The following is a 26,563-nucleotide window of genomic DNA, read 5'->3' on the forward strand; positions in this document are numbered from 1 at the left end:
GCCGATCGTCTATATGTGCTTTTTTTTTGCCCTCTCCGCCCCCCCCCCCCCCCCCCTCCATACTATAATTTATTACCACTTAGTCCTGGCAGAAGAGGTGTTGGTTTTTCACTTTCTGTAACACAGCGACAATGCTAATCGTAATGCAGCGAAATCACTGCAGCGTTGTCACCCTACGGACAAGTAGATTTACTTACTTTAAAGGAAAACTCCACTTTCATAATAAAGATATTTATATATATTCCATATATATATCTTATACAATATAAACTAGAGCCTCCAGAAATGTAATTTCCTGCTTGTGTGATTGGCTTACAGATTTACCCAGCAGTCTGCAGTAAGATGAGTACAGTTTTTTAGGCAACAGAAATGTGATTTTTGATACCCCTTAAGGGTTAACTATTTCTAATGGGATTCAGACCCTCCAGCTTTTTTTTTATCGGAACATTGAGATTTAACCGGGTAGTCATAATGGAGGGCTTACCCTACAATTCGAGGATCAGTATGGAAAGTGCATGGTGAAACAAAGAACTGACATGTCTGCCTTTATAAACATACAAAGAAACATATAATAAAGGGTCAGTCCTCCCAAAAGTTGTGTACGGAGTCAGCATTATATGTCTTTGATACTCTAATAGTGAGATCTACCTTCCATAGTTTACAGTTCTATTCCTTTTCTATTTTGCATATTCTTGCTCCCCTTTATGTGTTCAACTCCTTCTGCTATATTCTATGTCGTATAGTAAGAAATCAATAGGGAGAAGAACCCTTTATAATTGCCACAGCTGGGGAGGAGGCACAGATCTTTCCAGTAGAGTCCTTATGAGATATAACTCACGTGGGTTAACTTTCCAGCATTAATCAGAAAATTGAAATCTCAGTTTCTAGATGGATTGCTCCTTTTAAAGAATCTCTATAGTGCTAGTTACAACTGGCCATTAACATTGTATTAGTCATGTTACATAATCATGCGATTTCTCCTGGAGAGGCAGGTTAGTGTTCAGGCAAAGCAGTTGAGTCAGTAGCTATGCATGGACACTGAGCCTTCTCTTCAACAGAGACCACATGCATATATTATGTAACATGACTGGCTAAAAAGAAATTCAACGTATTTTTGATCCGTTTCTATCTTTTGTACACATCATTGTGGGATGGATAGATAGATGGTGAAGAACATACCTCCAGGCAGGGGCAGGTGTACATAATCAATGGACTTGTTTTAGCTACTTTATTTGCCTTCTATAGTCTGTAGAGTCTGAGTTACTATAGCAGATGTCAGGACTTCCAACTCACTCACCAACAATAAGTTTATAGTCTCTGTGCAAGATCTATTAATATTTCAGTCATGTTTCCACTTCCGAGATAGGAACTGAACAGCCACTGTAATCCGCTGTAGATATATAAAGCAATATTTTTCCTTTTCCACAAATCTCTCTCTCTCTGCTTTTGATACTTCCAGTTATTGTCTTGGTCAGACAGTGTGACTCAGTGATGTCATGATTTCCTAATTACTTGTTTTTTTTAAAGGTTTCCTTCAAAAAAAGGAAAATACAAAAATATATGTTGAAGTTCCTGCAACTTGACCTATTTCACATTGTATTGAAATATGTTCTCAAGCATGCAGCTGGTTGAATTACCAAGAATCTATCTTAAAATTTAGTTGCCACACATCCAATGAAAGTTTAAATCAGACTTGCAGTCAGAGTGCTTGTTCAGTAGATCGTTACGTGAGCAGGGAAGGAATTTTGGTGGGCCATTGGGAGATGGGACACTTGTAATGGCAGATGAAACTATGTCAGGCATGAAGCGGGTCAGTGGCACAATCTGCAGGTTCTGAAATACTATCATGCGTATGCTATGCAACCATATAGTACTCCTGGGTGCATTATAGAAGTATGTTGTACTTTACAAACCGTTTGGCAGGTAAAGTGGCTCCGATAATGTCTTTTAGCTTTTTGGCAGGAGTTTTCTGTTAAGAGAGTATACCCCATGTAGGTTTCTAATTTTTATTTCTCTATAAATGCTTAGTATTCCATAGGGGAATAAATTATTCAGCTGAGAGTGACTAGTTTCTCTCCATTTGCATTTATTAATATAGATGACATCTACATAATGCTTGCAAAGCTGAGGAAATGTGATGCCTCTTATAGACTCCTGTTTCAAAAAAATTGATCCTGATGTGGTAGTTTTAATTGTAAACCAATTTCTTATTCCTGAAAAAATCAAATGAGACATTTGGCTTATTCAACGCCCCCCTCCCATTATGCTCTGGGGTAAATTAATATGAAGGCAGCCATGGTGTGAACTAGACCAAACACACTAAGCACTTTTTTCAGAACAGATTTAGAACCTGTGTCAAGGGGCTTTGGGTTTGTGTCGATAGCAACAGTTTGAGATCCTTCTGAGATCATTCAGAATTCATTGACATGAGCATTTGACCCCCTTCTGACCTCCTTTTAACCTGTCTCTAACAGGTTTTACATCAGTATTGGAATGCAAAACCAGTTTAAAGGAACAACTTTGATCTGGGCTCTGCTTTTGTAACTTCCCTTCTTGTACAGTGCAGGGATAGCAGTTAGTCACTCTCATTTCCTTCCCCCTCATCCTTTGATAAAAGGTTTTGTATTCTGTTTACATAGTACACGCCATTCTGTGGTTGGACAAGGGGAGAGGAGGGACACATGATCGACAGAAGTACCCCCTTGTTTAATCACAGAAACCCTTATATTCCATACTGTGCAATCACAGGCTTGGTAAGAGCCCATCGAGGATCTTTAGTTTGAAGATGAAGACTTAACGACAATTGATATATTGTAAATTTGCTGCAGGTAACATTTACAAGAGTCCTTTATGCTTTTTTTCTTTCTTTGCAGAGAAAGAGACCTTTCTGGACCCATTTGTCTTGAGGGATTTACTGCCTGCTTCATTGGGGAGCTTTTACCGATACACTGGCTCTTTGACCACACCTCCATGTAGTGAAATTGTGGAGTGGGTCGTCTTTAGCAGGCCTGTCCCAATTTCTTATCATCAGGTGAGTTAAGGAAAAGGAACACAGCTTACAATTGGTAAAATTAGGCCATTATTTGAAAATGGCCAAAACAAATGTATGTGTTGCACAGCGTGACCAGATCAGATTTTCTCTTTTCATAATCACCACTGCTTTCGTAAACTGAATACCAAGGGCAACAAAATTCTACTTCTGGTAAGTCCATCAGTAACATTGTCTCGGTGAACTGTAAACTAGAATGTTACTGACTGTTAAGCCGTATGGTGTATCTCATAACTAGTGCTGAGATTTTTTTCACAGACCTTGGTCAAGGGCAACTGGTGGCACCCAACTGCTGCACATTTTCAGTTTGTATAGTATGTGTAGCTTGCTCACACGTTGCTACTCTGCTGCCCTTGATCCCAGTGACGGTGCAGCCTGCACCGTCAATAAGTGATGAGAGGTTGGTTGGCACCATAGTACATGTGACACTCTGATCACTCACTTTTGTATCTGTAAAACACTTAAAACTGCTAGTAGAGTAGGGTGCGGGGTTACGTACGTGTAAATTCTAGGCATCATCATCCTACACTACTAGTGGTTTTAATTTTACATTTAACGGTACAGAGCTCTTGAGTCAGCTCTTAAGTCTGCCACTGAAGAGCCCTATGCAGCTGTGACCACAGATGCTTCTTACCTAAGGGTAAGCAGAGGTGGAAGCCTTCTATGGGCACCTATGCATTACCCAGCAATTTGTAAGGATCTGGTAGAGAACAAGGAGTTAAAAAGAAAATGTTGCTCAGTTCAACAGCATATATAGGTTATTAGTTGTGCCTAAATTGTTGCTGTAAGTCATAAAAACTTACATAAGAAAGTTGTCCAAAATAACGAGAACCTGCCAGTGATAACCAGATTGCATAGCTAGAGAAACAAAAATTAAACCAGAATACGAAGGTCATTTTTGCCCCCTCTGTATGAGGTCTTGTAGGGGTTAATCTACCTGCCAGACTGGACTTGTGTTCTAAGCTCCCAGATGAATGTGCACATTCTATCTATGTACTCGGCCAGATTCTAATACTGCATGTTCTTACGTGATTGTACAGCTCCATCTGTTTGTTTGGCTCATCATCATGTCAGGAGAGGCTGAGAGTCACAACGCAAATCATGCGCACAGAACAAGGTGCAAAAATGACAGAACAGATTCTCTCTTTTATATAGTGTAAATAGACCTTGCCAGACAACCTGGCTGCATTATTGATTGCACCACACTACCTGCTCTCCAAAAGTGATAAGCCCATGTATACAATGTTATTTTAATGCTGAATTTTAAGGGGCAGTATGTTAAATATTACTTGGTTTAGAATTGGTTTGTGCTTTCAGTTTCAGAAGATGATTGCATGGCAGAGCGTTTACAGTCACAGCTCATAGAGAGGCGCATTTTGTCTAAGCCTGTTCGTAAAGAGGAATTTTGCCTTATAGTACGTCTTTAAGCAATACATAAGTAACCAAACCTCTATATTGTGATACCTCAACATACTTGCATTCCATTTTTGGTGGATTGTTAAAGGGCATGATCACCTTTTCACAAAAAAAAATCGTCCAGCCCTCCTCCAATGCCCCCTTTAATACACTAAACTGTTATTTCCAACCCAACACCCCCCTTCCCTGCAGATCCTTAATCCTGTCCTCCGATGGTTACAACCTCCCGCTCTTAGTTTCTACCATAGACTTGAATTGGCCATACCAGTACTGCAGGTGCAACATTTCAATCAAGTCTATGGGACATTAGTGCACAAATGTAGGGAGCCAGGCACTAGATTTGTATTGTACAGGCTGCGGAGTGGTAAAGACGAAAGTCTTGCAAGGAGGGCGGGTTTGCACAGGTTAGTATGTTGGGCTAGAGATTTATTTATTTTTTAAAAGGTTATTTTGTTCTTTAAAGAGCAGTTCTGTGCATCAAGTGAAAGCAACCCGTGAGCTACTAATGCAATTTAGCAAATGCTGCCACTGTGCTGAAATCAGAGTCCACTCAATTGACCTTTTCTGAGTTGTATGTGATTCATTGCAGCCACAGCACTCAGAGCTGCTCATGGGTTCACTGGAAGGATACTTCTAAAGTCTATGCTTTTTACCTTCCTCTCTGCTTTCTATTTCACCAATCACATTCAAATTTCCATGGCATGCTGACTGGCTGGGGCTGTGAGAACTTAATACTGACAATTTTTTTTTTTTTTTACATCAAACTTTCAGTATGGAAGACACAGCAAGGAACCTGCCATAGGTGTGTTTTGGGAAATACTCTTGTGCGTCACAAGTTCTCAGATCATTGGATTGCAAACAAAACAAAAGGGAGTTTGGCAGACTGCACTGCAACAATGGCTGTATTACAGACACTGTTACTTTGCACATTTATGACAAAGTGACAATGCCTGCACATAGCCCATCCTCACAGGCTGTATGCTTTCTAAACTCCAGTATCGAATGGTGTCAGAGCATAGATAGAGGGATGACGGTTTGGCACCACAACTAGTGGCCTGGTGATTGTCCGCTGAGGTCCGTTCACAATCACATAGGGGAGGTCACATATAGCCCCCATATCTGAAAGTCCTGCTTCTTTAATGAGGGACTCCAGCAATGTGTAAAGGCGAGTAGGAAGTGTGCATACTTGCCTTGGATCTGCATACCCGCTGTGTCCATAATGCTTGTGTGCTACACAGTTTGTTAGGGTTTAATTTGTATATGGAGTGTGCACACTTAGCTGCCCAAGGTTGCTAGGACTAGAGGCAGGGAGGGCATGCCACTAAAGGTCTGAAGAGATGCGAGTCAAAGGGAGTTATTCCACCAGACCCCACCCAGATCCTAAATACCAGTTTTAGTGAAATTACCCTTTAACCTAGGGGAGCAGTAACAGGAAAGAGGAGGAGCTAAACCAGGAATCTGTGTGTTCATGTTTTATCTTAACTTTGAATGTTCCCTGCTCCCAGATCTGTCAACATGTGACCTTTCTGTCCATTCTTTTGTTATGAAGCTATAAAAAGGTTCACCATATAGTATTCTGTGGAAAAAAAGGCACCTGGAGAGACCACCGAGTGCCGTACTGCATCAAGAAGAGGTGTATTTATACGCCTAGGAGTCACAGATGTTTGCACATAGCCGCGGCCAGCAGAATGTACAAATCAATGACAGGTTGACACATGCCACAGCTGTATGTAAGTACCTTCACATCCCATCAGTTACATGGGTACGGGGGCCAATGAGTGGGCCTATACACAAAACGTTTGCATCCAGGGTCGTTCATCTGTAACTTTACTCATGTAACCACTCCGACTTGCGTACAGCCATGATGTCTGTCAGCTTATCATTGAATTCTACAGGCCGCTGGTTGTGGCAGTATGAAAACACCTGACTCCCAGAGTACAGAAATGCCTCTTCTTGAAGGTGTGTGGCCCATGTGAATGAGCCCTAAATGTTGCCGGTTTTATACCTATGAATGAAAGAAGCTGTTTTGTTAGGCTGCCAGTTGAATAATTGTTTTTTTTCTGTTAAGTGATTTGTAGTCACATGAATGCAAAACCACTTTTGTTGAATGTTTTTATCAGCTAAAAATGTGTATTTCTAAAGCTGCAGGTCACAAGAAGAATCTATCTAAAGAGCATCTTGAATATTACGGTTAGCATAATAAAAACAAAAACAGTGTTGTGTACAGTTTTCAACTGTTTCTGCTGAAACGTTTCTCAGAATGAGACCCAGCAGAGTAACTCGCAGAAAGTGAGCTGTATGCCACCAGGAGGAGGTTAAAAAAATGCTCAGCTGTACAAGACCCACAACCGAGAGCGAGTTCTCTGTTTTGTTCCTATGTTTTATTTATTCTTTTTACTTGTAAAGGATGAGCAAAACCAAAGCTTTTTTCAGCAACTTGCACTGTGAGTCACTGTTAAGTATACAACAGGCATGCCATGCATAATATACCGCTCAAAATATCAAAACAAAACACTTAAGTGCATCATCTGGCAAAATTAATACTTTGGTCATATTTCTGCGGAAACCGTGCCCATAATAACAGCTTCACAAATAGAATTGCTAACCATATGATCCGCCAATAGGCACAGCGCAGTATGTTATGCCAATTTACCATTTCTCAGACTCTAACCAAGTCTTAGGTTTGTATATGCATTTTTGGTTGAACCTGTTGACTGCCACCCTACTTCACTGTTAATTGTCCCCTATATAATTCCTGAATAGATCTATATCAAAGCCAATGCTGCTGATTTTTGACTACTTTGGTGCTGGCTTCTCTGTTTTGTCCTGAATCTGTGTTTTTTGGTTATGTGGGAAGTATATCCAGGCCTGCTGGTGTATAATTTCTCTGTATCTGGCAGTTATATGCTCACCTTAATATGCTTCCTTCTGCAAATGTGTAACCTCATCTACTAGGAGTCTAGTGTTAACCTAGTATGTGCAATAAAGTTTATTCTAAGAAAGAAACAAAATCCCAAGTCTTGAGCAACTAGGCATGAAATGGTGAAAATGCCCCAAAGACTAGGCCTCAAATCCTGAACTTGAGTTGAGACTCATCAGGTGTGGCTTAACAATTAAACCTTTTACAAGGCTGCCTATATGCTCCTGTGTATAGAAATATCTTCTCATGCAGAGGCCATTATATCCCTTATCATGGTGAAGTCAGAGCTCAATCACTTCTAGTCCCTTGTCGCAGCTGCATTCCCTGTGCATGTGGGAGTTCTGCCAGTTGCCTCCATTGGGTTTTCCTCAATAAGACTGACTTGTTCCAAAGCATTGTGATTGTACCGGAAAGCTGCCGTAAAGTCTGCTTTATGCGTCCAGCTGAAATTAGAGCCAGTGGGTCATTGATGTTTTCTTTTCCAAAACTGGCAGATGAAAACAAAATTACCCTTCACTTAGCTGCTTGGTAGAAGCTCTGAATATAAACAGTTTTTTCTGATTACATGTGTGGTCTTTAACTCTCAGCCATAATTTCTGTTTTCAGCTGGAAGCTTTCTACTCCATATTTACCACCGAGCAGCAGGACCACGTCAAGTCTGTGGACTATTTGAGGAACAACTTCAGGCCCAAGCAGCGCTTAAATGACAGGGTGGTGTACAAGTCTGCGGTGAAAGACGCTTGGAATCAGGACATGAATGACGACTTGGACAACCCATTTGGCACGGAAGCATCGAAAGGTAGCTTATTTCACATGATAGAGAGAGATTTTAGGTTCCCTCTCTTCTGGAACTGAAGCCTGAGACAGGTGTTTAATTAAAATGTCAGATTGGAAACCTGTGCAAGCATATATAACCAGGAGAGCGTGGAATCATAGGTTTTATGTGGTTCTGATAAATCATAGGAAATTTTTACTACATTTTATAAAGGGAAACCCCTAGCCAAACTGCTGAATTCTTACCTAAAATATACACGCTGTTTTATCTTCCCATCTTTTTTTATGCTATAAGTCATTCAGTACTATAGTTCTTCTGCCATTGTGACATGGCTCATCTCTGCACGTTCTTTGGGTTTATGGAATATAAAGTGAATCCCTCTCACCTTCCAGGCAGGCACTACTGCCGTAAGCTTGATTTTCTCACTCGTGAAAGGAATATGTAAGTGTACAAAAGAACCTGTAAATTTGCCTCAAGTTTTGCATTAAAGCCTAACTCTAGCCAAAATAGTGGGGAGTACAAGAGCATCATATCAAAGGTATAGGAGTCGTGGAGTATTTATTCCATCATAGAAGTCCAAAGGCAACAAGCCACTGTGTTTCAAGGGTTCTTTTTTTTTCATCAGGGCTTAGAGTGCTGATTTCAATGTAATCTTGAACTCATTTTGGGTAATGGAGGGTTGATTAAACTCGGGGAATTAACTGACTTTGTTCAGGTCCATCAAGACATGTTTTGAGGAGTCTGGTTTGAAGTGATTCAGGTGGCCTGCATACAGCCCTGGCCTCAACTCTATTAAACACATTCAGGATATATTGGAACACCATTTGCAACTCAGGTCTTTCTCATCTAACCCACAAATGCTCTTTTGACTCAATGGGCACCGATTCCCACAGACACACTACAAAATATTGTGGAAAAACCATCCCTAAAGAGTGGAGGCAGTTATCGCTGCAAAGGATGGAAGTGGGTCTTCATATTAATGGCCATAGTTTTAGAATAGGATGTCCAACAAGCCCATATAAGTGTGTTGATTAAACATTTGGCCACAAAGCTGTAATTTTCAAACCTCATCAGCTCATTCACTTTAGGTCTTTGTTTTTTGTATCTAAAAAAGAAACATTTGTGATAGAATAGCAAGATAATACTCTCCCCGGAGAATGTTTATGGTTTAAATCACAGAGAAATTTGTGGGGGGTTTTTTCCCTTGCACTATGGCAAATAATTTAATTGGAAATGTCAGCTGACCTCTACCCTCCCAGTTTAAGACCTCTTCAACCCTCAGCAATTTTGAAGGCAAATTAATGTTACATTTATTGTGCCTTTGAAGCCTGCTCTGGGTTTTCTAATCTAGAATTCCCCTTGTTTACTTAGCAAAATGGGCTTTAGTCATCAACCACGGGCAGTTGTGTTTATATCAGGTTGCTCAATCTCAAAATGGCCGCATAGTTGTCTCCTTTTGTCAGCTGTGCATTTGTATGGTGTTCTTTCTCATCCATGCATGCATATTAACACTGCTCTCTCGTTCCATTTCCCATAATCCTAATGCACAACAGATGTGCCCACATATGAACCAGCCAATATATTACTTGCGGAATGGTTCTAATTTGAGTAAAAAGATCATTTGAATCGCACACTCGACTTACATTTCTACGCTCATTGCTCTTGGTGCGTGCTTTCCCAACCTCGGCCAATTCTATTACAAATCCATTCTGAATCTGAAATGAAGATAAAAGCACTTTTGTGCCGCATCCCAGAATGCTTCAGGTGCTCGCAGGCCAAAGTGGCCAGAGTTGAACCAACATTTATGACATTGTTTGGCTTTTTGTGCGGTGTGGCTTCTACATCGCGAACAGCGAGAGGCTAATTTGGGCCAGTTACCCAAATCGTTTATATCACTGCAAGCCAATAATGGTAATTATTACGAGCACAGACTCATTGATTGTTTCTGCCTCTCCATGTGAATTAAAGGTAAAATATACACGGCTTGTGACTTGCATTTGTCTTCCTTTTAATGAGCCTAAAGCATACGGCCAATGTGCTGTGTGTTTGGACGAGGATGTGCCTATACCGGAGTATTTCTACACTTAGATTTAGAAATTTGGGTAAAAGAAAAAATGACATATAGGATGTATTTGTTTTTCTGAGTCCCCCCTGTAACATAGTTTTATTTTGTGTTCATCCTGCTGGTAGATCTATTATTTTTCTACTTCCTTTGCCAATCTGTCTCTCAAAAGTGGTAGTTACAGGGGTTAGGACAAACCATTAAAAATACTTTGGTTGGGGTGTTCAGTTTTTGTTGTTTGGTTAAACCCCCTCCTGTAATTCCTTCCTCCACCTGTAGTTTCCTGCAGGCAGCCTATAGTGGGTAGACCAAATACACCTTCACGCCCACAGCTCTGCTCTCTGCACGGGCTATATACAGCACAGCGATGATGTCATTGCTACTTTATAGGTAATATCGATGGTTTTAAAGGTATTTGGTGCACAGAAAGTGACTTAATAAACGTTATGGCTATTGATGAATATATTCAGGTTTGAAACCCTCGGGCCCTGCTTCTTCCACAAATGTGTTGTGAGCTCTTGTTTATTCCAGTGGCAAATTTGTACTTGAACAAATATGCAGTTATAGAGATTTTGCTGGCTGCTTAGCTGTTTTGGACCAGTGACTTAGAAACTACTCAATTCATAGACCACCAAGGAACTAGTATTTTCAGAAAGCTGAACGCCAGGCAGACACCGATTGATGCAGCTCTAATTATTACTGCATGAGTAGATGTTTTAAATGCAAGCAGTCCCTACATTTGACCAGATATCAGTCTCTTACAATCCAGTGTACAGCAGAACTGGAATGGCTTCTTGTGCAAGAAGCAGCACTTAGTTTATCCACTGACAAGAAGCATGCTAATAGGAGAGAGCAGAGAGATGAGCTCATCACTGTGCTGCTTCTCCAGTCAATGTCCAGGCACAGGCTAATGTTGAATGATGTTGACCATCAGACGGAGGACATCTAGTGGCTCTACTCAACAACTAGGCAGGGACTTTGGCTAAGCATACCAGGTGGCTTTCATGCTTCAGGCTAAACTCTCCGAAATGTACTACTATGTAGGGATGCACCGATACTTTTCAGATACCAGTACCGATACTTGGCATTTTCATGAGGACTACCAGTGTAGCAGAGGTTGCAGCTGGGACAACAGCTGCCTCCTAATTTTTTAATTTTTCTCTAGTCTTGGAGCTCGAAAATTATCTGTACTTGTACCAAGTACTGTACTTGGTATCGGTGCATCCCTACTACTATGCTAGTCTGAAGAGGGAGGGTGGCAAGAATATCACCAATGTATAGTATAATGTGTTATAAGTCACGGGGAAACCACATTACTATTTTCTGCCATTGAAGTTTTGGTTGCAGGTGATATACAATAATGTACCTGTGTTCTGTTTACTCTCATTGTCAGCGTGTTAGAATGCAGCTACTCAGTATTAGCTCTGACACATTTCTTCTAATTAGCATTTCCTAGGAGAGAGAGCTGATTACGTGGTATAGCTCAGCAACTGGCAGGCCGAGTGGATGAACTGCTGCAAACAAGTCTTTGTGTGAATAGTTGAGCTGATGTGAGAACAAAGAGGATAATATTGAGTTGATGGGACTTCATTACCATATCAGCATTCCTAGATGAATGCTTGGTTTCTTCGCTAGACCTTTCTGCTGCTGTTGCTACAGCATAACTGGAGGGGGGACCTGGTTTCCTAGCCATGGATGTAAATTGTCCCAAGGCATTTGAAACCGATAAAACCCACAAAAGCCCTCACTCCCCTGTGTGATAAATGGAGATCACATGTTCTTGCTATGCTCTTAAGAGTCTTCTGACATCAGCAACCTTGTAATGCACAGGAATAAAATGTAGATGCTGCTGACATAATTAAAGAGAGCTGGTCACTAGTTTGTCATTTGTAATCATTTAAGTATCCAGTGTTGCATTTGTATAGCTGCCTTTCCTCTTGGGGATCTTTTTATTATTTACTTGTGATCTCTCCCTGACTGAGCAGAAGTGATAGACAGAGTGTCAGGCTGTGAAGCTGTCTGATCATGCAGTCTGAGCACAAACTAAGAAGGGTGCTGTTAGGAATACATGAAAGAATAAAAGACAAAGGTTTTGTTAGAGTGTATCTAAACCCAAAAACAAAAATGTTATATATTGTAGCTTACCAGTCCTTGGATGTAGTGGCTGCGTTAGTTTTCTATTTTCAAGAAATTTTCAGCATTTAGGAAAAAATACCTGTTGATCTTGCCATGTCCTGGTAACTTCATGTGTGTTTTAACAGGTTGTAAAATGATCTTGTGTATATTAATATAAATCCCATCTGCCCCAATGCAATGATGATTACCTAAGGCAGACATGTTTAAAGTTGAACTTTGGCGGCAAATACGGCTGCCTCCATAGACACAGTAGAGGAAAAATGTAGCCACCCTGGGGCAGGGAGTGTGTTATTTGCAGGTTTCATCGGTGATAATAAAGAGGAGGGGTGGAGCCTGATTGAAAATCAGGACTGAAAAGCTGCATTAAATTACATTTTTGTTTGTGGTTTTAGATGCGATTTAAGTAAAAATGGTAGCCTTTTCTGGCAGTGTTGAGCCCAGGCAAAGACAGGTCAGGTATATGTGGGGGGGGGGGCTTTAACAGGCTGACCTTACTGCTCATGCAAGGAGAGAATACAACTAAATAACTGCACACATCTATCCTTTATGGGTATGGCTGTACTATTAAAACAACATAAGAGAAAAGATTCAAGTTCATACAAATGTCCATTCATGACCAGTCCTCTTTTTAATCTATGACACCTCCAGAGGAAGAGCTCAGTGGTGATATAACTGCATTAAGCCTGTTTAGGCCAAGGTGCACCTCTAAATTGTGTGTACCCACACTCCACACAAGGCACATGCATGCAAACTGAGAAAACAAATCCTCTCTTGGTGGACGATTAGGCATTACAAAATGTTCTCTGCAGATGTGTATTTATTACAGGTATTTTATATAGCACCGGCAGTTTACACAGCACTTTACTTACTGCACATTCACATCCATCCCTTCCCTTGAGGAGCTTACAATCTAAGGTCCCCCATCTCACATACATACTAGAGCTGATTTAAATGGGAGCCAATTAACCTACCAGCAAGGCTTTGGAGTGTAGGAGGAAACCCACGCAAGCACAGGAAGAACAAGCAAACTCCTTGTATATAGTGTCCTGACCGGGATTGATGTGGGCCTTCCCAGAACTTTCATTGAACTAACTGCTAAGTGGGAGGTTTTGCCTTCATTATAACTAAATGATCAGTCTCACTGTTGTAATAAGAAACGCCGGAGCTTCAGCTTACCTATAATATGTAATGATCTTTCAAAGTATTTGACCAAAATTGAAACCCTTATTGCAGAGGATGCCTGTAATTTCACTCCCAGTGCTATGACCACTTCTGGGGGAAAAGCTGTGGGCTAATCACAAACAGGAAATGAGATTTCTGAAGGCATTCTATGCACAAACTATGCAGAAGGTGGCTAGGTGCAGAGGATGGCATTATTTCAGTTTGCAGGCAGTTTCAGAAAATCGCAGTTATATAAAACTATAGATTGGATAGTCATTTTAATAATTGTATATTACAAAATGCTTGCACAGCCATTTTATGGGATGTCAATTTGTTAGCAAAATGCTCCCTTTAATTAGCATGGGTCAGCTAGCTTAGATTAGTGCTGTTAAGAGACCTGTAGCTTCAAATGCCTGGATACGGCTGTCTTCCATTCCCCTAGCTGGCAGCTCTGGTTGTATGTCGGAGCTGTCCAGTACACACTGTATCATCAGCTACTGAGTGTTGCCTGCAGGCAGTCATTTGTTTTAGTGGAGAGTTTGTGTTTCCGGATGTGATTGGACGTTCTGTGACCTTTTCTCAAAAATCTCTGCCAAGTCGGCAAACTAAACTTCACCTGAAGCTGCACAGACCCCTCACTGTTCTATAATTATAAGCGCTTAACATATGCCTGACCATTTACCTCGCTAAGTATCACCGTTTCATCCGGCGCTCTTTGCATCTGGTTAACCCCAGTGATGCCAGTGAATGAAAGCGATTAGTTCCACGTGTTTGCTGTGAAAAGCATACGTAATGGACAAAGCAGCATCTTCTGTTAGTATGTCGATATGAAAATGATAAACTGATTCATGATAGGGTAGAAAACACTGAAATTCTGGATTTATTTTTTTTTCAGTACAGAAGCAGAGAATAAAAGCCATCCCCTGATTTGTTGCTGAGGCAAAATAAAATTCAGGGGCATTAAACATGCTAGTGAAGTTTGAGCCATAACGGTGAATGTGAATAGTACGTTTATATTGAATACTGAATTGATCAGGAGTGCAGCGATGTGCATGCAGTGTACATTTATCTCCTATTGGACCGATGTAATTTAATTGTAGGTGTCCCCTGCATGAGGGACTAGATGCCTTGTGATGTCTTGTGACTCAGGCATGAAGAACTAGGCACCTTGTGATGTGACTGAGGCATGAAGAACTAGGTGACATAAATTAAGCACCAGGAACTAGGTGCCTCAACACGACTGAGGCATGAAGAACTAGGTGCCTTGTGATGTGACTGAGGCATGAAGAACGAGGTGCTTTGTGGCATGACTGAGGCAAAGGCGGTATAGGTGCCTAGTGATGTAACTGAGGCATGAAGAACTAGGTGCCTTGTGATGTTGCTGAGTCATGAAGAACTAGGTGCCTTGCGACGTGACTGAGGCATGAAGAACTAGGTGCCTTGTGATGTGGCTGAGGCATGATGAACTAGGTGCCTTGTGATGTGACTGAGTCATGAAGAACTAGGTGCCTTGTGATGTGACTGAGGCATGAAGAACGAGGTGCTTTGTGGCATGACTGAGGCAAAGGCGGTATAGGTGCCTAGTGATGTAACTGAGGCATGAAGAACTAGGTGCCTTGTGATGTGGCTGAGGCATGAAGAACTAGGTGCCTTGTGACGTGACTGAGGCATGAAGAACGAGGTGCTTTGTGGCATGACTGAGGCAAAGGCGGTATAGGTGCCTAGTGATGTAACTGAGGCACGAAGAACTATTTGCCTTGTCGTGTGACTGAGGCATGAAGAACTAGTTGCTTTATGGCATGACTGAGGCAAAGGGGGTATAGGTGTCTAGTGATGTAACTGAGACATGAAGAACTAGGTGCCATGTGATGTGGCTGAGGCATGAAGAACTAGGTGCTTTGTGAAATGACTAAGACAGAGCAATGAAGAACTAGGTGGCTTGTGACATCAATGAAGCATCAGAGACTAGGTACCTTGTGACACGACTGAGGCATTAGGGACATGGTGCCTTGTGACACGACTGACACATTAGGGACATGGTGCCTTGTGACATGAATAAGCCATGAGGGATTAGCTGTCTTGTGACATGACTGAGGCATAAGGGACTTGGGGCCAGGTGACGTTATTGAGTCATGAGCCACATGTGTCTGTTACTCCATTTCTTGATAATTGCATTAGACTCTCATGCCTGTATATAGCTCACAGGTACACTTTGATGGACACTCTTCAAGAGAGAAATAGAGGGGCTGCATTCCTGAAAATGCTACTCGCCTGGCTTTTATGCTAACACGTGGCCTTCAATACTTTGATTCACTGATCTGGAACAAGTTTGCAGATTAGGATAGTCAGAAGGACATATCTGCATGCTTGTTCCAGCTCAGTTCCAGTTACTCAAAGTATTGAAGCCAGAGGAGTAGCATGTCAACAAGCATTTGCAGAATGAGAAACCGGCAATGGTTGCCTTCATGTTTTCTCTCAGGAAAGGTTTCCTTTTAAAATGTGAAATGTCACGAAGGGTGTAAAGGAACTGGCTGCAGCACACGAGAAGTCCTGTCCTGAGGTTTGAGCCTAATGCAGGTTGATTGCCGATCAATGCGTGGGATATTCTCCTCAGCACCTGGGATGTTAATACTTCCCCTACTTAGTGCACCAGGTTAATCCAACATAATAGTCAATTTAGTAGTCTCGGCCCCTTCGAAGTCATTTATACTAGACAGAAAGGGTTTTTTTTTCCTGGGCCCGTTTGTTCATTGAGGCAACGTTCCAACTATTGATCCGAAGTCAAAGGTACAGCGCTATTCAAGAGAGGCAATTTAGTTCACGTTCACTATTTCACCCAGCCTGACATCATAAATGAAACCATATCTCACCGTAGAGTTATTGCCGCTCAGCCATCAATCACGGCCTCTAAAGGTTGCCTTGCGTATTGCGGACCTCGAACGGTGACATAACACTTCTCGCCAGCTCCCTTTTGGGTTGTCTGTGTCAGGTTCATTTTGGAAAGTTGATCCCATGCTTCAGTTCCGACAATTTCCCCGAGCAGTATACATCTGAGGCCCCGGGTTTCTTGCGGAAGCCACATAAATACCAGATGTGGTTCACAGAGAGGGCACTGCAAAAACACAAGATCTGGGAGAGGAGCTGCAGGGAAGGAAAGCTAATTGTGTTTAACCTGTCACACGTCTCCATTTAAATCTAAAAAGGTCGAATTAATGAGGCGGCGAGACACATTTGTCACATACACATCCTTCGTGTTTAAGTAAAATTTTTTGGAAGAGGATGCATACATTCTAGAAGATTAGAATTTCAGTAAATGCCAAGCGTTCTAGCTAAACTCCGGGCAAATCACAGTTATGTAATATTATTCTTACTACATGCGGCTAGTTTAAATGCCTACAAGAAGTAAAGCAATTTTTTAAAATAAATTGTCACATGTCATACAGCCAACGTTTTGGGGCCACACGGGGTCCCTTCTCGGCAACCAGAAGATGGGACCCTGTGTGGCCCCGACGTTGGCTGTATGACTGTAATGCTCTGGACTACAAATCCCAGAGACGCCAAGCTTATCCCAAGGATGAGCCCAGCTGTAAAGCTTGGCAAAACTTTAATTTCTATTTGTTGTCTGTTCTTGCAGTAAACTTCAAGGAAACTGACCCAGTAGCATTAAAAGTACTTTACTTGGCGAAAATGCTGCGTATACAAACGTAGTTACAGGAAAAACAAATACATAAACAAGGCAGGCTGCTACAAACATTCACATGCACCCACTACACTATCTTCTAGTACATGTATGATTTCTAGGAGGGGAAACACTGAGAATGTACTTAGCTTAGGCTGCAGGCTCCACAGATTCCGTGATGAGCAGGACTTGGCCTAGGAAGAATGGCTTCTCGTTGCAGTATCCTTTGTATGTCCTGGTCTTCAAGCAAGTCCTCTCGTCTTGTGAAGCGCCCTCGTACTGTCCCCCTCCTGTGAAGCCCTGGTCTGGTGAAGTGCTGTGCTCCTCAACCTTTCAGCTACTGGCTTTTTTATTGAGAGAAAACTGGCCTCAAACTTTGGAAGCGACGCCCCTTTCACCTTCAGGAAAATGCAATACATTTTCACTTTCCCACCTCTAGGTGGCAGCGCTGTACCATAAATTTCCATCAGTAGTCAAGATTTGATTTGAGTCTTGACCAGGCTAGGCGTGACTATTTACGATCACCATCCCATTGTGATACAAATCAATACAGGACAAGCTACACCATTGTGAAAAAAACAGTTTAGGCTGTTTAGGTGGGCCCTTCCATTGTATGAACCAAGTTTCTATCAACAAACAAACAAAACCTCCGTCTCTATTGCAAATCTATGTGTGTCTGAAAAAGTCCACTAAGATATATCGCAACACAATGACGCATGTGACAATTGAATTTCAAAAAAGTGCTTTACTTCTTGCACATATCATTGAGTGCTGGTGACTTCTATTATAGACTGTATCTGACACGGCGCCATCCGTGTTGTCACTTCAAGCGCCAACCTTCCATTAAAGGAGAACTATGGGGTAAGTGTTTTTCCCCATAGTTCTCCTAAGGGTCATGGGAGGACATAAACTAGCGTCCTCCCGTGACCCAAAGCTCAGTATACCGCGAGCTACAGCTCGCGGTATACTAAGACGCCGGAGCGGATCCCGACATTGCTGTCGAGATCCACCCAGCTGCGGGATTGACAGCTGGCTCTGCCTATCCAGAGGCAGAGCCAGCTGTGCCTGCCCCCTCCCCCGTCCGTTCCGCCAGTCAGCGCTGGAGGATCGGACAGGAGAGGGGGGGAATCCCTGCAGGATCTACTGAGCCGACCTTTGACAGTTTCATTGTCACAGGTCTGCTCAGATTATGAGGCTGAGTGAAAATCACTCGCCTCATAATTCTCCTTTTTAAGGTCTGTTGGAACTTCTTGCACAGCCTCACAGAGAAACGAGCACACAGTCTTATATGCCGGCTGCACATGGTTTGGAAACGGGAAGGAAGCCACAGCTTTATTTTCTACCTTATTCAATACAACAGAGTATACCATAGATATATAACAGAACTTCTAAACACTGCCATCTGGTGACCAAAATTTTATACTGCAGGAGTTATTGCTATAAACACTGTAATGTGTATTCTAACAAGGTCTGTATGCTGTATGGTGTGCAGGTGATTTCGTTTAAATACCTGGCTCGGACTTGGTCTCATTCTCATGCAACCTCCTTTACCACAATCTGAAAGAAGGAGTGGCAGCACTTGGGCCTGTGACATGGAACATGCTGATAGGAGGAAAGAACAGAGAGTTGACGTCATTAGTCTTTTGCTGCTCTTTCAGTGTCCAGCTACAGGCTGCAGTAGAGAACAATCAGGTGTATGTACAAAACTACAAGTCATTTGGCAGGTAAAACAGGTTCCTGGTATTTCTGGGTTGTATTTTAGCAGTTTGCCTGAAGTTCCATTTTAACCCTTTCCTAACCAGTGTGTGTGTTAGAGTGTGTTAGTCCATGCAGGCCCCACCTACTACAGGCTGCCTGCAGAAACTTACAAGAGGGGGCGGAGAGGAGACCAATCACCCTGCACAAGGAAGTTCTTGCACAGAAGTTCCTGCACAGAAGAAATAAAGTCTGACCCTGGATTACTGCACAGATCTGGAAGCAACACACAAAGGACAGCAAGATTCAAGAAGAATACACATGACTTTCGTCTTTAGACAATATGTGGTTATCGCGGAGTTCGACTTTAATAATTGTGCTATTCCAGTTTGTTCTACTGTTTGGGAAAATCAATAAATAATTATATCGGGATTAACAAAATATGGCAAAGCAAGACACGGATTCTGTCCACGGGGTGCCTGGTAAATTGCATTAATGTGAAAATATGACTCTGTAGAGTCACCCTGGCAGATTATAAAGCAGATTATAAAGTCTACCAAAGCAGGTTTTAGTTTTCAGCGCACCGAGAGAGAATCTCAGCATAGCTACCAGCTGCCTCCCGCACAGAAACAAATCCCTATGTCATTCTTTTTGTCTTGTCTGTTTTGGGTCGGGTACACAACATAGTATTGTGCAGTGAATGTTTAACGTGAAAAACTGTTATGTTACAGTCAAGTTCAGGTCCGGATTCTAATGGATTGCACTTGTTTTTTTGAAACCTTAGTATAAGTAAAGGTAGTGGTGACAAAACACGGTCAGGTAACTGAAATGAGCAAATTTTTGGGCTTTCATTTATAGGGCTGGTGCAGACCTGAGCGATCCGGCATTGCGCAGTCGTGCACAATTGCAGACAGCGATTGCTGCGCGGCCCCATTGATTTAATTGGAGTACATCCACGCAGCAATCGCAGAAAAAAGATACATCTACTTTTTTTTTTTCTTCGATACTCAACGCGCAGCCTTTTTAGTGTTCGCATGCATGGGCGGAATCGCGGCTTGAAACCACGCATTCTACCCGGTGCGACTGGGGTGTCATTAGAAAATAATGGCACCCACAGCACAATTGTCAGTGATGGGCGACTCCGTGACCGCACGGTATCATGCACGATTGCCACGCGGTCACAGATCGTCCAGGTGTGCCCCGACCCTTAAAGTTGAACTCCGTGAGAAGGGTGGAGGAAAGCTTTGAAGGACAAGTAAAGTACGTGGCATGTTTGTAGAAAATATTGTCAGAGTACGTAAGAATTTATATATGGCAGTAAATACTTTTGTCTTAAGATGTATATAAACCCAATAACTAAAATCTCATATACCCTTTACCATGTGATTGGGATTTCAAAAGTCATTTTTAATCATTTTAAATCTGCCGCTTTCATTAAAATAATAACTGGTGATTCTGCCATGAAAGTCCATACCCCAGCCAGACACTTCCTGTTATAGGTTGACAACGCTCTTACCATCTCCCATTTGTGCTCCCGCGTTGTCACCCTGTCACATGGACTTCCAGTGAAGACTGCAGTGACAGTTTCAATATACATTACACAGACGTGGTCCATTGTTGTCACCATAAGGAAACCTGCCCTGAGAAATACCATACAGCCGTCTCTGGAGTACATGTAGAGGGGAAGTGACTGCATAGAGGCTGCAGGAGATCAGTAACACTGATCTACAACGAAGGATGAAAAAAAAAAAAAAGTATTACAAACGAAAACAGGCGTGTTTCATATGCAGCGCTTTAAATGTCATTCAGATACGGATTACATCGGCTTTAACACTGTAATGTCTCCTGTTATATTGTAAAGTGCTACACAAACTGTTGGCGCTATAAAAATCCTGTATAATACAAATCTTCTAGGAAACCTAAATTCCAATCAGCATCATATTCGATAAGGCAGCCAAAGAATTAATATGTGATTTCCAACAGAAAAATATCATTATTGATCACAGATGACATTGGGGCAATTTTCTCACTTGCTGGTTTTCTGCATCTTTTGGGGATTCCATTAAATTGATACTAATTTTAGAATTCCCAGCTCTGGCCAAATGCTGCAGTCATTACAAAGCCAAGTTATTGCGTGACGCTCCCTTGCTGAATTGTGTCATGTCAAATATGTAAATCGTATAGGAGACCAGGTGTTTAGAGAGTGACACCTTCGTTATGGTCATGTGACGGGGGACTGCACGGGAATCTCTCCACTGGAAACATTATATGCAGGTAGTGTGTGGTGGAACAATATAGTGTGTGTGTGTGTGTGTATATACAAAATGTATATATTTGCTAAGGCCTCATTTACACTGCGTTAACTCAGGACGTGCACGTCCGTGCAGCGTGCATGCCCATATTGGGCCATTCACGGAAAGGACAGGTGCTGTGTGGAGCAGTCTTTTCTTCGCTATGGTAGGATGTGGCCGTATGCTGTCATACGCACACTCGAACTGCATATCCGTGTGGTGTCCATGCTCGGACGTAGACAGGATCCATCCTGTGTGCATGTGAGCACAGACACCTGGACCCGCACGGATGTGCAGTTCGGGTGTGCGTATGAAAGTACAGCTGCATCCTCCCATAGGGGAAGAACAGACGTAATCTGATGTAAACAGACACATGTCCATTTTACATCCAGTTTTCCATAGACTGGCATGGGGTCCAGTAATTGCAGATTTTTCCTCAATCGCAAGGTGGAGGAAAAAACTGTACGGACATGGATATCACAGCGGTGACCAGGAGAGGATCCATGCATGATCAGGCGGGTAAAGGGTACCTTAGTTTGACATCTGCCAATTCTTCAGTTCAGTTAAGTTTACTTACGTTCAATTAGGCCCCTTTCAGACGAGTGATCTAATCAGGTCTGTCTGTCAGTTTTTCAGGCTGATATGATCAGAAGTCTAATGTTAGTCTTTGGGCACCCAGATCTAAATGATTGCGTGTCATATGTAAGCACATGTAAACAGATGCACATCCGCTCACCCATAGACATACTGTAGCAAGGGTTTCAGTCTCGATCCGTCAGAAAACTGATTGCCCATGTGAAAGAGGCCTTAGCGTCTTGCTGCCACTTCTGTCTACATGCACTCGCTCCAACTGGGTTGCCCATCATTGATCTGGACCATCTTTCTAATGGTCACAACGTTGGAATATGTCTGTGCAATGTGTGTCGGCACAGCCGCTGGTAGTCTCCACCTAGGGATGATGCGACGGGGTAACAATGCAGGAACACAATTGTTTCCCATTAACAGGAACGTAAAGGACCTTCATAATGGGATTGCCTGGGATTATGTTTAATAAAAACTGCAGATTTTGTGTTTAGAATAAAACTGTAAAATACTTTTGATATGAAATGAGCATGTTAAAGCTTCTATTGAATTTTAGTGTTGGGTTTAGATCTACTTTACTTGTGAATCCTTTTCCCATGGAGCAAACTGTCTTTAGAACAAGTAAGATGGGACATGTGATTGTTTACAGCGAGTGCCAGCTACGATTTCCCGCTCACCTTGTTACAGAAGCAGCTCTATAGCATTTTATAGCTCAAAGCAGACATTCTGTATAAAATACATCCTACCACAAAACAAATCCCGAACACCAGAGCAAACCTGTCTTCATAGCAGCGCTTATAATTGTGATCTCCATGTCAGCAGCATTTATGTAATTCAGCAGATTCTGTCTGAAAACACACCGTGGCTTTGCAGAGCAGTATGACGTGAGCCATGCTTGCATTTTAAAAATGCTCACTTAGTATGCTAAAATGTGCAAATGTTACACGCTGTCACGCCAGAATATGTGATTATCAGGCTAGAGATTTCAGCATGGCCTGTTATCTGTGCGTTGGAGGGAATGCCATGATCATGTTTAAAGAAATGTCAGTCCGGGGTACAACGTTGTTGTGTTTAAAGAAAAACGTCAGGCTAAGGTATTGAGCAGAAATGCTTTAGCAAAAGACTGCAACGGGTAGATCCTATTAGCCTGCCCTGGTGACCATTGGGTAATTTTTTCTTTCTTGGCAATACCCTTATTTATAGTCATTTTTGCCATCAGTAGCTGTGTCCACTGGTCTAGTAGCAACATCCCAAATACAGATCTGCTCATTTATGTGATTTAACTTTGCTTGCTTTTTCGTTTTTCCCAGTTGAATAATATGCCAATTTGGAAGTTCAGCTCTTCCAGAACATGACTCGTGTGTTGATAAATGCACCTTCCTTTCAGGAGTAATTCTTGCTGAGGTTGTGATCCATGACTCACCATGCATTGAGTTTCGGAGACCAATAATTTAAAGTGAGCCTTTCAAAATAATTTGCACTTTGAATGAATGGGTTACACAGCTGAATTATAAAATCACAGTATTATATTGAGTAATTATATATTGTGAGCAGGCGATCGGTAGCTGATACATAAGCCCCCTGGAAATAGTCTCTTGGGCACAGATACCAAATTCAAGGGAGTAGTGGCAAACAGTGCAGTGTTTATTGGTGATATTTATAAGAGTATTCACAGGTGCTGTACAGTGGATCACAAGAAACGAACAAAAATAAAACCTAGCCGTACACCGGCACTAACTTCATACACAAAAAATATAGGTCCTAACTAACAGGCTGAGCAGGCTTACCGCTTGTCAGCTTCCACATACGCCGTTTGCTAGTTTTCACCAACCTTGCATCTCTCTTAGACAGGACTTGTCTGATTCCCCTGTCCGAGATCTCTGAGTACAGGTTCCAGGTGAGATTAAATTACCAGTGGAGAGAGGAGTAAACCCTCGGCTCCATGCCAGTGTAAGCACCGGTATCGGCACTGGAACCCGGATCAGCAATCCCTAAATGTTTTGGAGAGGACCCTGGGAGACCCGAACAGGACTTTCCCAGGCTCCGTCTGGGATGCTCTGCTAATAAATATATAGATAGATAGAGATATAGATATACACACACATATACATGTATATGTGTGTGCGCTTTAAAGGATTAGTTCACCTTTAATGACATTATATAGAAATAATCCATATGCATTACTGCTTTGATTGTACATTACAATGGTGTCCATCTTAAAAAAGGATTCTTACTTTTCAAACTGCTTCTACTGTGGGTTCCCACTCCCCGTCCTGCTAACATGGCAGGAAGGAGTGACCATTGAATGCGCTGCCCCAGCACTTCACGAACGAACACTCAGTTACGACAACTCCACTTACCTAGTTGCATGCACAGTTCACTTGCTCTCTTGCAGCAGCTGAGCTCAGCGTTCTCTGGCTTGTCTGAATATCACCATTCATCCCTAGATTTCTCGTGGTTTGTATTGCATACACTAATAATATCTTGCTGGCATGCACGAGTACGAGTACTCATGCAAATACTCGGTATCGCGGCCGATACCGATGCTTGTATCGGTGCATCCCTACTTTTTTCAGAGTCTGGCAGGAGCCCCAGAATCGATATTCTATTGTACATATTGCAACCAGAGCTGGAATGTTATATTCTGGCTTGCTCCCTCTTGCCCATATGCCTTCCTATTGGCCTATATATGTGATGGGCAGCCTCTCTAGCCAGTAGATGCAAGTGGGTGGGCCAGATCTCAGCCATGTGTGCATAATAGAGCTTGTTGCAATAAAGCAGCTGACATTGTAATGCAACTGTGCCCTTGCTTTATAAAACAAAAACGCCTTTTAAGCACAGATTACTTGCATCACTGTTTCGTTTTTGTTACATGTTCCCATTCCAATGGCATAGGGGCCAACAGGCACTTGTAAATGTCAGAGTTTTCTACCTTGGATCTTCACCTTCATATTCAAAAGAATTACATGAAGGAAAACATCCCCAGGATCCCCTCAGATGTGTCTGCTTCTCCCCACTGGGTGCTGCAGACTTAAGCTATGCACTCTTTTGATAGGTTGCAGCACAAAAGATGCCAGGGATGCATTCCTTCCATAAAGCTCCATAACAAAATGATTGATAGCAGAGAATAGCTGTGAGGTGGGGTCAGCTACGGCTGGATTATGGATGTCTTTAAGTAGGAAATGAAGGCGGGTTTAAGATAACTGCTGCAGCTTCAAAGGGTTATTTTGGTTGGATGTAAGTTTATGGGGAACAGAGTAATGAGCTTCAACATAGGAGAGGACTTGCTACAAGTGTAATGAAAAAAAGGGAAGGCTTAGCATTATGCCTCATTCACACGGGAAACGGCCGCCACGTACAGCTCCGTGCTGCATGTGCGGCCGTATCGGACAGCTCGCGGGAAGGTCAGGTGCTGCGTGTGATTCATACGCTGACTAGATGGATCTTGTCTGCGTCCAAGCCGTGACACCTGCACCCGCACGGACCTGCACTTGGGGTGAGCGTAGGGCGGCGTATGGCCGCGTACTCCCATAGAGAAGGACGGGCTGTGTACTAATCACACGCAGCACCTGTCCTTCCCGGGAGCTGCCCGATACAGCCTTGCACGCAGCACGGAGCTGTACGTGCCAGCCTTTTTCTTGTGTGAATGAGGCCTTAAAATGTATTTAAAGCCAAAATCTTTTTAATCTGGATGTGTTATGGATAATCTGGTTAATCTGGATAAGGGTCTAAAAACACATTTAGGTTTTTATTGCTGTCCGCACTCCCTCCTAATGTGATAGGAAATATCAAATTGTGAGTTGTCTCTAGAACAGGAGTAGAGGGGAAATCTTTGAATGTAGACATCTATTGCAGGGAGGAGCAGATTTCCCTTACTGTGGGGGAGATTTTCTTGTCTACAGGACAGGAAGTGAGGGGTCCGCAGTGGAACACACATGGCACAATCCTGAAGGGGGTTTGACCTATTCCTTACTGTATCCAAAATAAAAAAAAGGCTTAGAGTTGCGTTTATTTTCTGCAATTAGGGGATTTGCTATATAGTCTTGTAAGTATGTGCTGGCTGCTAGTAATGTTTTCTTTAAGCATCATACGTCTTCATTCAACACAAAACAGGCCAGAGCAGTTTATTCATTAGATAAATATTAGCGTGCATTATGCTCATATATTATGAATCGGTTGCAGCATTCCATAATGACCCGGAATGTCAATACATTTTAATAATGCATCGTTTTGCAGTTGATTTGATCAGTGGTATTTCTTGCGTTGAATTTCAAATATGATTAGGTGGTGACCTCAAGGAAGTGTGAAGTTCTCGGGCACCGTCGTTCTGCATGAATCCTGTCTATTTTCTCTCTGAGATGTTCTTCCGTGATAGACGAGTGTCTCGAGAGAAAGGGGGAGATAATATTCCGTCATAAACATTGGATTTCCCTTGGCGGAGAGAAGAGAGTCTGATAGTGAAGAGCACAGCAATATCTCTGTTCTGCTTCCCTGCATAGACACCCTATGGAATATTTCAATGCAGCGTCTGCGTCTTTATAGGGAAAAGAAAAAGACTTGATTTATTTTGTATAATACAGATGGAGCAGATTGCATTTCAGTGAACAATGGGGTAGCTTTATAAACACTGAAAGGAATAATGTTTGAGCTGCCCATAGCAACGAAGATACCCAACATAGAGGCCTACTGACAAGAAAATGTCTTGTTGTCTGCAGCAGCCAATGAGAATGGTCGCAGTTGGTGGAGCAAATAGAACCATTTCATTCACATTCATGAAGCCAAAGCAGCGCCGTCTAT

General features: G+C 42.3%; 1 protein-coding gene across 2 annotated transcripts in view; it reads left to right on the top strand.

Moving 5' to 3' along the window:
• The window catches only part of PTPRG (protein tyrosine phosphatase, receptor type G), a 486,631-nt gene that overhangs the window by 326,828 nt on the left and 133,240 nt on the right, over positions 1-26,563 (top strand). For both annotated transcript variants that reach the window (XM_018554682.1, XM_018554674.1), the window contains exons 7-8: positions 2,874-3,031; positions 7,992-8,184. In XM_018554682.1, the coding sequence (XP_018410184.1) occupies positions 2,874-3,031; positions 7,992-8,184 (351 nt within the window). The remainder of the gene's footprint in view (positions 1-2,873; positions 3,032-7,991; positions 8,185-26,563) is intronic.

The sequence above is a fragment of the Nanorana parkeri genome, unplaced genomic scaffold (genome assembly GCF_000935625.1).
Source record: "Nanorana parkeri isolate BGI_ZX_2015 unplaced genomic scaffold, ASM93562v1 scaffold9, whole genome shotgun sequence".
In the NCBI taxonomy this organism is placed as follows: domain Eukaryota; kingdom Metazoa; phylum Chordata; class Amphibia; order Anura; family Dicroglossidae; genus Nanorana; species Nanorana parkeri.